Below are 14,315 nucleotides of genomic sequence, written 5' to 3'. Positions count from 1 at the left end.
AGTTCTGGATACCCCCACCAGAGGAAAGATCCTCTCCATATCCACCCTGTCTAGTCCTTTTGTCATTTGGTAGGTTTCAATGAGATCTAAATTCAATTTAGAATTTTCTTCTAAATTCCAGTGAGTACAGGCCCAAAGCTGCCAAACGCTCCTCACATGTTAGCCCCTTCATTCCCGGAATCATCCTTGTGAACCTCCTCTAGACTCTCCAATGACAATACATCCTTTTTGAGATATGAGGCCAAAACTTGACAATACCCCAAGTATGGCCTGACTAGTGTCTTGTAAAGCCCCAGCATTAGCTCCTTTTATATTCTAATCCCCTTGAAATAAATGCCAATGTTGCATTTGCTGCCTTTACCACAGGCTCAACCTGCAAATGAACCTTCTGGGAGCCTTGCACGAAGACTCCCATGTCCCTCTGCGCCTCTGATGTTTGAAGCTTCTCCCCATTTAGAAAATAGAATCAGAATCCTTTATTATCGCCAAGTATGTGGACACATACAGGGAATTTGATGCTGGTTTCCCTGAGTTCTTGCTGTACAGAATCAAAAACAATAGTGCAAATAATCATGAACTATATACAGTGAGGTATACCTGTGTATGTACAGGTGGACTTGGTTTATAATAGACTAAAATTCAAGTGTTCATAAGACTGATGGCATACGGAAAGAAACTGTTCTTGTACCTATGTGTCCTGGCATACAGTGATCTAAAGCGCCTACCAGAAGGAAGGAGTTGGAACAGGTGATGTCCAGGGTGTGATGGGTCTACAATGATGCTGCTTGCTTGCTTCCTGACTCTAGATGCATATAAATCCGGATCGAGGGCAGCTTCACACCATTAATTCTTTCTGCAGCCCTGACGGTTCTTTGGAGTCTATTCTTGTCTTGGTAGCGGATCCAAACCAGACAGTGATGGACAAACAGAACAGACTGAATTAGTCCGCACTAACAGATAATCCGCACTATTGTTCTTATTACCAAAAAGCATTGTCCCACATTTCCCAGCACTGTATTCCATCTGCCCCTTTTATGCCCATTCTTCCAATTTGTCTAAATCCTGCTGCAATCACATTGCTTTCTCAGCACTACCTACCCCTGCACCTATCTTTCTATTGTATGCAAATTTTGCCACTAAGCCATCAAATCCATTATCTAAATCATTGACAAACAATGTGAAAAGTAGCAGCCCCAATGCTGACCTCTGAGGAGCACCTAGTCACTAGCAGCCAACCAGAAAAGGCTGCTTTTATTTCCACTTGCTGCCTGCCTGTCAGCCATTCCTCTATACATGCCAGTATATTTCCTGTAACGCCATAGGATTTTATCTTGTTAAGCAGCCCCGTGTGGCACCTTATCAAATGCCTTCTGAAAATCTAAGGAAGTGACATCCAAAGCCTCTCCTTTGACCACCCTGCTTGTTACTTCTTCAAAGAACTCCAACAGATTTGTCAAGCAAGATTTCCCTGTTCAGAAACCATGCTGACTTCAATTGCTTTTACTCAGGTCTCCAAGTACCCCAAAACCTCATCCTTAATAATAGACTCCAACACTTTCCCAATCACTGAGGTTAGGCTAACTGGCCTATAATTTCTTTTGTCTTCCTCCCTTCTTAAAGACGAGAGTGACATTTGCAATCTTCCAGTCCTCCAGGACAAAGCCAGAATCAAGTGATTCTTGAAAGATCATGACCAATGCATCCATTATCTCTTCAGCAGTCTCACTCAGGATTCTGGGATGTAGTCCATCTGGTCCAGGTGACTTATCCAGCTTAAGACCTTTGAGTTTGTCTAGCACTTCTTCCTTTGTAATAACAATGGTACTCACTCATGCTCCCTGATACTCATGGACCTGTGGCACACTGCTAGTGTCTTCCACAGTGAAGACAGATGCAAAGTACCCATTAAGTTCATCTGCCATTTCATTGTCCCCCATGGTTGGGGGGTGGGAATCAAATTAAAGCGGCTAGGTGTGAGGAGGTTAGTTCACAACAGAGGGATGGGAACCAGTGCAGAGAGACAGAGGGGTGTAAAGTGAGCGTAGAAGCAAAAAGTACAAAGGGGAAAAGTAAAAGTGGCAGGCCGACAAATCCAGGGCAAGCATTAAAAAGGGCTAAGAGAGTTGTAAAAGAGCGCCTGAAGGCTTTATGTGTCAATGCAAGGAGCATTCGTAATAAGGTGGATGAATTGAAAGTGCAGATTGTTATTAATGATTATGATATAGTTGGGATCACAGAGACATGGCTCCAGGGTGACCAGGGATGGGAGCTCAACGTTCAGGGATATTCAATATTCAGGAGGGATAGACATGAAGGAAGGGGAGGTGGGGTGGCGTTGCTGGTTAAAAAAGAGATTAACGCAATAGAAAGGAAGGACATAAGCCGGGAAGATGTGGAATCGATATGGGTAGAGCTGCGTAACACTAAGGGGCAGAAGACGCTGCTGGGAGTTGTGTACAGGCCACCTAACAGTAGTAGTGAGGTCGGAGATGGTATTAAACAGGAAATTAGAAATGTGTGCAATAAAGGAACAGCAGTTATAATGGGTGACTTCAATCTACATGTAGACTGGGTGAACCAAATTGGTAAAGGTGCTGAGGAAGAGGATTTCTTGGAATGTATGCGGGATGGTTTTTTGAACCAACATGTCGAGGAACCGACTAGAGAGCAGGCTATTCTGGACTGGGTTTTGAGCAATGAGGAAGGGTTAATTAGCGATCTTGTCGTGAGAGGCCCCTTGGGTAAGAGTGACCATAATATGGTGGAATTCTTCATTAACATGGAGAGTGACGTAGTTAATTCAGAAACAAAGGTTCTGAACTTAAAGAGGGGTAACTTTGAAGGTATGAGACATGAATTAGCTAAGATAGACTGGCAAATGACACTTTAAGGATTGACGGTGGATATGCAATGGCAGGCATTTAAAGGTTGCATGGATGAACTACAACAATTGTTCATCCCAGTTTGGCAAAAGAATAAATCAAGGAAGGTAGTGCACCCGTGGCTGACAAGAGAAATTAGGGATAGTATCAATTCCAAAGAAGTAGCATACAAATTAGCCAGAGAAAGTGGCTCACCTGAGGACTGGGAGAAATTCAGAGTTCAGCAGAGGAGGACAAAGGGCTTAATTAGGAAGGGGAAAAAAGATTATGAGAGAAAACTGGCAGAGAACATAAAAACGGACTGTAAAAGCTTTTATAGATATGTAAAAAGGAAAAGACTGATAAAGACAAATGTAGGTCCCCTGCAAACAGAAACAGGTGAATTGATTATGGGGAGCAAGGACATGGCAGACCAATTGAATAATTACTTTGGTTCTGTCTTCACTAAGGAGGACATAAATAATCTTCCAGAAATAGTAAGGGACAGAGGGTCCAGTGAGATGGAGGAACTGAGCGAAATACATGTTAGTAGGGAAGTGGTGTTAGGTAAATTGAAGGGATTGAAGGCAGATAAATCCCCAGGGCCAGATGGTCTGCATCCCAGAGTGCTTAAGGAAGTGGCCCAAGAAATAGTGGATGCATTAGTGATAATTTTTCAAAACTCGTTAGATTCTGGACTAGTTCCTGAGGATTGGAGGGTGGCTAATGTAACCCCACTTTTTAAAAAAGGAGGGAGAGAGAAACCGGGGAATTATAGGCCGGTTAGCCTAACGTCGGTGGTGGGGAAACTGCTGGAGTCAGTTATCAAGGATGTGATAACAGCACATTTGGAAAGCGGTGAAATGATCGGACAAAGTCAGCATGGATTTGTGAAAGGAAAATCATGTCTGACGAATCTCATAGAATTTTTTGAGGATGTAACTAGTAGAGTGGATAGGGGAGAATCAGTGGATGTGGTATATTTGGATTTTCAAAAGGCTTTTGACAAGGTCCCACACAGGAGATTAGTGTGCAAACTTAAAGCACATGGTATTGGGGGTAAGGTATTGGTGTGGGTGGAGAATTGGTTAGCAGACAGGAAGCAAAGAGTGGGAATAAACGGGACCTTTTCAGAATGGCAGGCGGTGACTAGTGGGGTACCGCAAGGCTCAGTGCTGGGACCCCAGTTGTTTACAATATATATTAATGACTTGGATGAGGGAATTAAATGCAGCATCTCCAAGTTTGCGGATGACACGAAGCTGGGCGGCAGTGTTAGCAGTGAGGAGGATGCTAAGAGGATGCAGGGTGACTTGGATAGGTTGGGTGAGTGGGCAAACTCATGGCAGATGCAATTTAATGTGGATAAATGTGAAGTTATCCACTTTGGTGGCAAAAATAGGAAAACAGATTATTATCTGAATGGTGGCCGATTAGGAAAAGGGGAGGTGCAACGAGACCTGGGTGTCATTATACACCAGTCATTGAAAGTGGGCATGCAGGTACAGCAGGCGGTGAAAAAGGCGAACGGTATGCTGGCATTTATAGCGAGAGGATTCGAGTACAGGAGCAGGGAGGTACTACTGCAGTTGTACAAGGCCTTGGTGAGACCACACCTGGAGTATTGTGTGCAGTTTTGGTCCCCTAATCTGAGGAAAGACATCCTTGCCATAGAGGGAGTACAAAGAAGGTTCACCAGATTGATTCCTGGGATGGCAGGTCTTTCATATGAAGAAAGACTGGATGAACTGGGCTTGTACTCGTTGGAATTTAGAAGATTGAGGGGGGATCTGATTGAAACGTATAAGATCCTAAAGGGATTGGACAGGCTAGATGCGGGAAGATTGTTCCCGATGTTGGGGAGGTCTAGAACGAGGGGTCACAGTTTGAGGATAGAGGGGAAGCCTTTTAGGACCGAGGTTAGGAAAAACTTCTTCACACAGAGAGTGGTGAATCTGTGGAATTCTCTGCCACAGCAAACTGTTGAGGCCAGTTCATTAGCTATGTTTAAAAGGAAGTTAGATATGGCCCTTGTGGCTACAGGGGTCACGGGGTATGGAGGGAAGGCTGGGTTCTGAGTTGGATGATCAGCCATGATCATAATAAATGGCGGTGCAGGCTCGAAGGGCCGAATGGCCTACTCCTGCACCTATTTTCTATGTTTCTATGTTTCTATATTACTACCTCACCAACATCATTTTCCAGTGGTCTAATATCAGCTGTCAACTCCCTTTTACTCTTTATATAACTGAAAAAATTTTTGGTATCTTGCTTTATATTATCGGCTAGTTTGACCTCATTTCATCTTTTCCCTTATAGCTTTTTTAAGTCATCTTTTGTTGGATTTTAAAAGCTTGCCAGTCGTTCACCTTCCCACTCACTTTTGCAACCTTGTATGCCCTTTCCTTGGCTTTTATGCAGTCCTTAACCTCCCTTGTCAGCCACGGTTGCCTACCCCTACTCCTGCTACTTATGAAATGCTTTAGGGTATTTCAACATAAAAAGATACTGTGTAAATCCAAGTTGCTGTTAATGTATGATCATGTAGATATCTGATATGAAACTATTCCTGTACTTTTCTTCCCTCTTCCATGCCAGGAGAAAAGCTTGAAGAAATACCAAATAATTGAACTCCGAATATTCTCCAACTGGGGACATCCGGAGTATACTTGTCTCTATCGGTTCAGAGTACACGGCAACCCTTCAAATCAATGAAATGTGGATTGTGCTAATATTGTAAAAACACTTGTATATACTGGAAAGGTTGGGGCTAACTCTGGACGTGAGTTTGTTCTTGGGAACTGTGGCATGAATAACGTATATTGTTGACTCTCCTAATATCAGATGCTTTCAGAAAAACTGCCAGCTGAACTGTTAATGGCTTTATCATCATTTTTAGAGCATTTCTTTGTCTCGATTTTATTTTGGTGAATGTCTGATGTTCATGTTGCATAACTGGAGTATCTAATGCCTTTCTATTTGGAAAGGGGTGGTGCAAGGAAATTAATGTACAGACCATTTTTATTAGATGTTGGATAATGTTTATTTGTATATTGCACAAAAGTCCTTGTATTTGTAAAGAGAAAAGTTCAAAGATATAAACTTATATTAACCAATATAATCATATATTTAACTATTGGCATAAAACTTGTGGCCTATGTCGAAAGACTTGGAGTATGAAATGCACTCTTTGTAAACTATGAGAGACTGGTCATATTTCTGCCTGTATAGCAGAATTGGGGATTTAGGGAGAGAAACTTTGTGAATAATTATATTTATTTTTCAAGAGCAACACAGGACTTTGTGCAATGTATTTTTGTAAATTTTTTCACTTTGTCTCGAAGTGTTTTTATTTCCTTGGCTGTCGCTAAACTGACGATGCTATTCAGATGTTTAAATAAAGAATTTAATTTTTTTTTTGAGAGGCTGCATGTACTTGAGATGCGTAATAAAGAGTAGACAGACTTCTGTGCAGAATTTCTACTTGAATCAAATAACTTTCCACTAGTTGTCAGCTCTTTAGGTGGCTGCGCAATCTAAATTGAGGTCGAAAATGAAGATAAACTAATCAGTAAAATTCAAAATTGTCACCTGGTATGCTGCCTGAAAGAGAAGTGAAAGCAGACTATTTCTACTAATAATTGGGAATATTTTTCAAGAATGCAGGAAAAGAATAAGGAATAAGCAGCACACATACAATGAACATAAGTTTTCTTTTATGGTAGGTTTTTTGTGTTATATTTTAGTGAGGGTCCACAGAAAATGTAGATCAATCAGGCAGGTTGGTCCGAAACTGAGTGGAATTTGGAAGAATGAGCAGTGATGTTATTGAACAATAAAAGATTGAGGAGGTTTTGGTATTTTAATACTTGGAGGTATACTTTTGCAATAAGCAATAAATCTCTTCTAAGGGTTGTGACTCCTAGAAATTCTCTACACGAGAGCTGTGAGAGATTGACTCACTGAATCAGTTCAAGACTGAAATAGATTTTGCAACTCAAGGGAGATGGAATGTTACAGAATTAGGCAGGAAGGTAGCGTTATGGTCAAGGATGAGTCTACTGTAAGTAGTGAAGGTTTGAGCATCTTTAACTTGTGTATGCTCCAGTTTGTTAATATTCTTTCACAGTGTCTTGAGTAGGAGGATAAATTTTGCCACAGTACCTGCAGTAAGCCAGATTGGGCTTGGGTGCAATGGTTGTATAGCACAAATGGATATGACTTGAATCGGAAAGTGGCAGAGAGGATACAAGTAGGAGAATCGTTTAAGTAAATAGTTCAGATACAGTGTTCAAATTTGAATTATTTCCACATCATGAGTTGATGTGCCTTAAAACTACATGTACTTTTTATAATGACCAAAGTATCTATTAGATATAATTATCCATTATGAAAACTGCACATAAAAAGTGGATAGCACTAGTGATCACACTACAGACAGAGCTCAGCTGATGTAGAAGTGTTGGAATTATTTAATTTTAAAAATAAGTTTTTTCCACTCTTGGTGTATTACTAATTAACTGAGGTTGGTTGCATGGCTTGTGACTGTCCACTAGTACTGGACCCTATTGTTTCTGTACAGTGATTGGAGAAACTGAGATTTTTATTGAAGTGAGACAGAGATTTAATAGTGATGATCAAAAGTTGAATGGTTTAGATAAAGAAACTGGCAGAAGAGTAACCAAAGGACACTATGATTAGCAAATGAACTAAGGATATGTTTGTAATGTGACTGAGCACACTCCTTGAAAGGCTGTAGCAGAATTTGATTCTACAATAACTTAGAACATGGAATTGGTGATTTAAAAGAATTGCAAGGCTACGACAAAAGTGGGACTAATTGGATACTTTGGATGAGCAAGTTGGCATAAGCTTGGGGATTCGCATGGCCGCATTCTGTGTATCAGTTGGAGAGATGAAGGGAACAGTCTACCCAAAAACAAGCTTTGATACTTTTCTACTTGGAGATAAATGGCTGAAGCCCTTGGCTGTTCTTTTTCCAATAACTCTGCTTGCTGGTGTGAGCAAAATTAGGTGTTATATCTAGCACCTTACTGTATAGTTTGGAGCTCACTAGGGGAAACCTCTGCAAGGAATCAATGGAGCACAATGTTTTAATTATGTTCAGTAGGTAGACCAGGCAGATAGACAGCAGTTATTTTGGGACTTGTACATTCCTGTGTTCCCAAAACCAGCTTTGACTAAGATTACTCTCTTGAGATGCATACACTTCTCACCACTTCCGTAAGCACTGCTGAACCTTTACCATAATACAGATCATTGAATGTGTATACCTACTGAAACAGAACTTGATCTTTTCTGCTTAAGATTTGTACAAGAATATATAATCGCATCTAAATGATACCTTTTCTGATTGTTTACAAGACTCTTGTGGATAAGGATGTACCTGAAAGCTATTTTATACAAATGCTATTTGCTACCAGTAAAATTGGATCTGTGCTTGGGAAGCTTGTGCACCAAGTCACGCAAGTCCAGTGAAAGGTGAAAGGTATAGTGGTATAAATAAGAGATTCTATGGATGCTGGAAATCCAGAGCAACACAAAAGAATAGGGGACTCAGCTTAGGCAGCGTCTATGGAGAGGAATAAGCAGACAACATTTTGGGCTGAGTCTCTTTATCAGGACTGGAAAGGAAGGTGGGGTGTTGTGGGGGGGGAAAGAGAATAGCCAGAAGCTGCCTCTGGTCATTTCAAAGTCCTTAGGCCTGTGTGTAACTTCATTGAACTGATGTTCCTGCTTGAGAGAAAATGGACAACTAAACGCCCAGGGTGATTCAGCAAGCTTCCCTGCGTGAAGTTTAGTCTGTTTCCAAATAACAAACCATTTCTAATTGCTGCTGCACAAGTGAATCTAGCATTTGAGGATTTAAGGAACACAGCACATTCCTGCTGTATGTTGAAGAAGCTGAGACCTTGCAAGCAAGAGAGCAGTCAGGAGATGAAGCACCCTGATTTGTTGAGATGTGCCATCAAGTTCCACTTTGATTGTAAGCTTCTGGCAAAAAAAACAATTTTTCGGCATCTTGGGGCTCCGGAGACCTGGATGAGTTGCATCTTCCGTAATCTGAAATATCTGTCCCCTTAACTGCATTTGCCATGGGTTGGCTTGGACCCAAATATGAGCAGCAATTTGGATACTACCAGATGGTGTGTTTGAGATAACACATTGCTTGAAGAAAATGTACTAATGCCAGAGTTACTGCATAACTGGCTGTTTATTCTCTATGGATCTAGCTGTCTCCCCTTTTGTGAAGCAGGTTACTACTGGACTCAGTAAACTTGGACTGTTGTCTCCTCCCATCTCTGGATTACTGTGATATTTACTCCTTTAAACAGACTGCAGGAGTAAGGTTAAAAGAAAATGCTGAATCAACTTTAGACATAAGTCTCGCAGATTTGTGGTGAAGTTTAACCAAGTTTGTAAGTCTCATAAATAACACTATATTGTTGCCTGGCCATTATCCTTCTTTGATCTCATTCCAGTTTCTGATTTTATAAATAAAAGGAAGCAGCAGTTAAAGATGATAAAAGTAAAGATTGGCTTTATTTGTCACATGTACATCAAAACATACAGTGAAATTCTTTACGCATCAAATCAGCCAAAATTGTGCTGGGTTGGGGGGCAGGCCGCAAATGTCGCTACACTTTAGGCACCAACATAGCATGTCTACAACTTGCTAATCCTTACTAGCCCATGCATTTTGGAATGTGGGAGGAAACCCATGCAGTCACGGGGAGAAGCACAAACATTTTACAGACAGTGGTACAATTCGCACCTCAATGGCTAGTGCTGTAAAGTATGCTAACCACTACACTACCATGCCACCAAAATTAAAGTTCCTCCCAAGAAAACTTCAGTTAGTTGTTTATTTCTCACTCTAATTTTAATGTCTGCACATACTCTCTTTTTTATACTTTGGGTCAGGAGATCACTGGACATCTCTCAAGTAGTCCAATCTATTGGGCCATGTGCTCAAAGATGCAGCTTACTTGTGGAGACCAACTGCATAGTCTTGTATGAACACTCAAAAGAATTCATACTATATTTTTGTGTTATGAAAATGCAGTTTCTGTAATCATTTTAATCTTTATATTCACCATTCTGTCCTCCAGACAACCATCGGTCATGGAAAAGACCCATTGGTCTAACTGGTTCATGCTGACCAAGATTCCCTATAAGCTAGTCCCAATTGGCGTCCTTCTCCTATGCATGTATCTGTCCAAGTAGCTTTCAAATGTATTTTTTTTTGAGCAAATTATTCTATATACTGACTACCCTCTTGGTGAAAACATTGCCCCTCAGGTTTCTATTAAATCTTTTGCCTCTCACCTTAAACCATGCCTTTTAATTTAAAAAGATTGTATTGATCTTACTTGTGTCCCTCTTGACCTTATACTACTCTATAAGATCATTACCATCATGTGCTATGTCGCTTGACATGGGTGATCATCTTTACCATGATTGTTCTTGGCAATTTTTTCTGCATTTTATTCCATTGTCATATTATAACCTCTAACTTATTTTTAATTTACTATGATTCTTCATTCTTTATAATTGAATGTTTTTTTTGCGTGTTGTACCAACACACCACAGCAAATTCCTAATACATGGAAATTAAGTTAGTCCTTGAGTTGTATCTATATTTTTCCCTCAAGGTTTTATTTCTGCATTTATGTCCAGCATAAGCCTTTGCGATTATCTTCTGGATTACCAGAGTGGAGATGAACTCTAAACTTCAAATCTCACAGGGATGATATTTCTACTATGAAATTTCTGGTAAATCTTAAGACACCATCATTCAGTGGTCAGGGCATTGAATATGGAAGTCTTACAAGATGGATGATCCCAGCCGTTATCAATACTCTTTAGAGATTGTCTGTCTGGTGTCAACAATCACCATCCACCTGCTCCCATGGTTTCATGTGGTTGATCAGAGGGCTAAGCAAGTGTTACACCTTGCCCGAGGAGGGGGGAGGAGTGCCTTACACCTCCTTTGGTAGAGACATATCTCCACCCTGCAGATCATCCTTCAGTTTGCCTTGCTCTAATGAATATAATCCCAACCTTAACCACTCAAGTCTCATCAACCTAATCCATCTAACCCCAACCTGTATTTTGGGAACTGCAAGCTGGATTTAAAGGAGGAGCTAGTAATCCTTGGTTTTAATATTGACAGCAAGTTGGTGTGGGATAAACACCTTTCCACTATTTCAAACAAGGCTGGACAAAGGTTTGGAGGTCTGCAGGATGTAGAGGACAGAGCCACAGTTTACGAAGCCCAGGTATGAAGTACCGTGGAGTATGCCTACTTGTCATGGATGAATGCCTCACAGAGTGTCCTCAGCCAGCTTGATTCCATTCAAAGAAAGGCTCTCAGGATTATAGGTGTAGATGAAGCCACAGCTTGTGAGAAGCTAGCCATCAGTAGCTCACACCACAGACGACAGGTTGCTGCAGCTACTGTGCTATACAAAATGCACACCAGCCACAGCCCTGCAGAACTTCGCGCCACGCTGCCTTCATCTTATGAGAGACGGCGCACCACGTTTATCTATGCCTGCTCATGCTGTTTCTAAGCCTGATGCGAGAACCTACACACTGGATAGAAGCTTCCTTCAGTGTGCTATCAGAATTTGGAACAGTCTTCCAGATGCTGTGGTTGGAAACATCTGCGATGATGGAGTCCAAGCCTTCAAGAGTCGAGTGCACAAACACTTATCATCTCTGGGAGGGAAGTCACATGCTTCTTCATAAGCTATCATGAAGGGGACCAGGATGGCAACGCTTGGTTGTTGGTAGGTAGGGTTAATACCTGACTTTCTAAGAGTACTTGTGAGTTATATTCTGGCTGGACTTGGTCCTTAAACTGCTGGAGAACAGCGCGGAAAGAACAGGTGCTGTTTTCTCCCGGTAGGGATTGGTTTTTAGTTCCAAGTGCTCCTGCCACATTTTGTCACCCTGCAACCTTATCCTTCAATCTCTTTGAATTATGAAGGACAGCATGTGTATAAATGTCTCTCTCCAGCAGACTTCATCATGATCATCATTACTCCAGTATTTCTACTATTTTTTAATGTTTCTATATGACTTTTTTTTGTTCTATCGCTGAGCAGCAGTGAACCATCTGATTGGTTTATCAGAGTTCTCTTTGGGAGCTAGTTGACTTGATCAGCATTTCTGATCTGGCTATTGTTCACGATTGCACTTAATTAAAAAAATACATTCTATATCGCTGCTGCATTTTCCATTTTGCCTTTTTTTAATAGTAGGGTGACCAAAACAGATCACAAATGTCATGTTTAACTGCATCATAACATCCCATCTTCCATACTTAATGCCCTGACTGCTGAATGCTAGTATCAAATTTTCTAGTAATTTCATAGTAGAAAGATCATTCCTGTGGGAGTTGAAGGTGAGAGTTCATCTCCATTGCAATCTACCCTTACAGCCATGCAACTAAGATTTGAGGTTGGGAGGTGGCCTTTTGTTAAGTTAATAACCATGCCAATTCAGATGACAATTTTTATTATATATTTAGAGATACACCATGGTAACAGCCCTTCCAGCCCAAAAGGCCGATGCTGTCCAATTACACTCATATGATTAATTAACCTACTAACCCCTGCATCTTTGGAATGTGGGAGGAAACGCACGTGGTCATGGCAGAATGTACAAACTGCTTACACTGGGGTGGGGGGGGGGAATTAACTGTCTACTACTAATGTACGATTATCCTGAATATAAATGGAAAAATAAAACCTATTGAGAAAAAAACATTGATACAATTCAAGGATCAAATTAATTCTCATACTGGGAAATTCCTGAGGTGTGTTGCTGCAATGTGCAACACAAAACATCCAACAATTAAAAAGAATAAAGAATCATAATAAATCTATTAAAATGGTGTTAGCCTTTAAAATATAACAATAGAATAAAGTATGTATAAAGAATGCCAGCATGTATTAACAGTGTAAAAGGTGGTTGAAAGTGTCTATAGTACAGTGACGGGGTTAATGGGGGCGGGCTAACTAGAATGGTTGACCAGATTAACTGCTTGAGGGAGGAGCTTCAAATGGCATAAAGTTTTAGTTTTGATAACCCTACAGTGCTTGCCAGAAGGTAGTTTGCTGGGTGAGTTGTTTGGACACATATAGGTCCTTCAGTGGGTACTTAACAAGCAGAGTATTTGCTGTGTTACAACAAGAATCAATTCCTGACTTCTGAAGACGGTACAGACACAAATTAATCCAAGACAAGTTTTCTAATGTGCTAACAAACCTGGCCTTTGTGAGATGATAGTGACATCCTGTAAATTTAATACTACTGGAGTGGGGTGGGGTCTCAATGGCTTATAATCATCACAGCAGAGATTGAGAACAATGAGCAGGTACCCCTTATGAAACCCTTTTTTTCTGGGCACCTCTAGATATGTGGCTCCTTAGCCCCTTGCTAACAGCTGCTGGATGCAGTGGTAAGAAAATCGCCTTACCCAAACTCTGTATGTGTAGAGTTGGGTTTCACCAAAACTGGGAAGTTGGAGTGCCCTGACCACCCAAATACTGTGTAAATACTGCCCCTGTGTAATTAGCCGTCAGCAAAAAATAACAGATTGTACACTGCATAAAATTACAAAGAAAGTATATTTACAAATGTCAGCTCTATCAAAACAGTTACTAGGAAAAAGAAAAATAATTAGAAGGGCCCATTACGGTTAACCCAGTCCAAATGTCCACACAAGTCAGAGCTCATCTTGAAGCTGTGTTTAACTCGTGCGCTGGACCCACAGTCTTCATGAAGGCACGCACTACCTTCTGAATGTCATTCGAAATCCACCTCGAATAAACGGGCTCCCCCACGGGAAAATTGATCCTTCCTCCTTGAAGCCATTCACCTGCACAAAGCACCTCGTGCAACAGGGATGGCATCCTCAGCCACCTTCCCTCCTGTCTTCTCCCAGTTCCCACCAAAAAATCCTCGACCCACACCAGTGTCCATTACAAGAACCTCTCTGCCCAGCGTTCTCTAGAACCTTCTCCCAATTCCACCTTCCTGATTGGCTGACACAACATTCCTAAGTTGAACAACGTAGCCCATTATCTTTAGCTCAAACCCAAACATGCTAAAAGCAGAGCAGAGTGCTCTACAGAACAGCTAAAATGAAATATCTACAGCATAGCAGCTTAAATAAAATTAACTAGGGTGTTACAATTAGGTCTACAGTCAGAGAAAGAATTGATCCCTTAGTAGAAAACATGTACGTTCCTCATTCATTGAGCAACTCTCGGGATTTAAGAATTGATAGATTGTGTGATCCTACTATGAAGCTTTTACAGATTTATAATAGTGATAAGAGCATTGCTAGTACCTGTAAAAGATATAAGCTCAATCTCAAAGCTGTAAAATATACTCTAATCAAATGTCATAAAGATTAGC

The 14,315-nt window shown here is 40.9% G+C and overlaps 1 protein-coding gene across 5 annotated transcripts in view; it reads left to right on the top strand.

Annotated features, from left to right (window-relative positions):
• The window catches only part of LOC134352129 (SUN domain-containing protein 1-like), a 92,659-nt gene extending 86,383 nt beyond the window's left edge, over positions 1 to 6,276 (top strand). For all 5 annotated transcript variants that reach the window (XM_063059353.1, XM_063059352.1, XM_063059350.1 and 2 more), the window contains one exon: positions 5,460 to 6,276. In XM_063059353.1, coding sequence (XP_062915423.1) covers positions 5,460 to 5,576 — 117 coding nt within the window. In that variant the 3' untranslated portion in view covers positions 5,577 to 6,276. The remainder of the gene's footprint in view (positions 1 to 5,459) is intronic.
• The last annotated feature ends 8,039 nt before the right edge of the window (positions 6,277 to 14,315 follow it).

Source organism: Mobula hypostoma, chromosome 9 (assembly GCF_963921235.1).
Source record: "Mobula hypostoma chromosome 9, sMobHyp1.1, whole genome shotgun sequence".
In the NCBI taxonomy this organism is placed as follows: domain Eukaryota; kingdom Metazoa; phylum Chordata; class Chondrichthyes; order Myliobatiformes; family Myliobatidae; genus Mobula; species Mobula hypostoma.
Note: the sequence above shows the minus strand (reverse complement) of the source record. Positions and strands in the feature narration are given on the sequence as shown.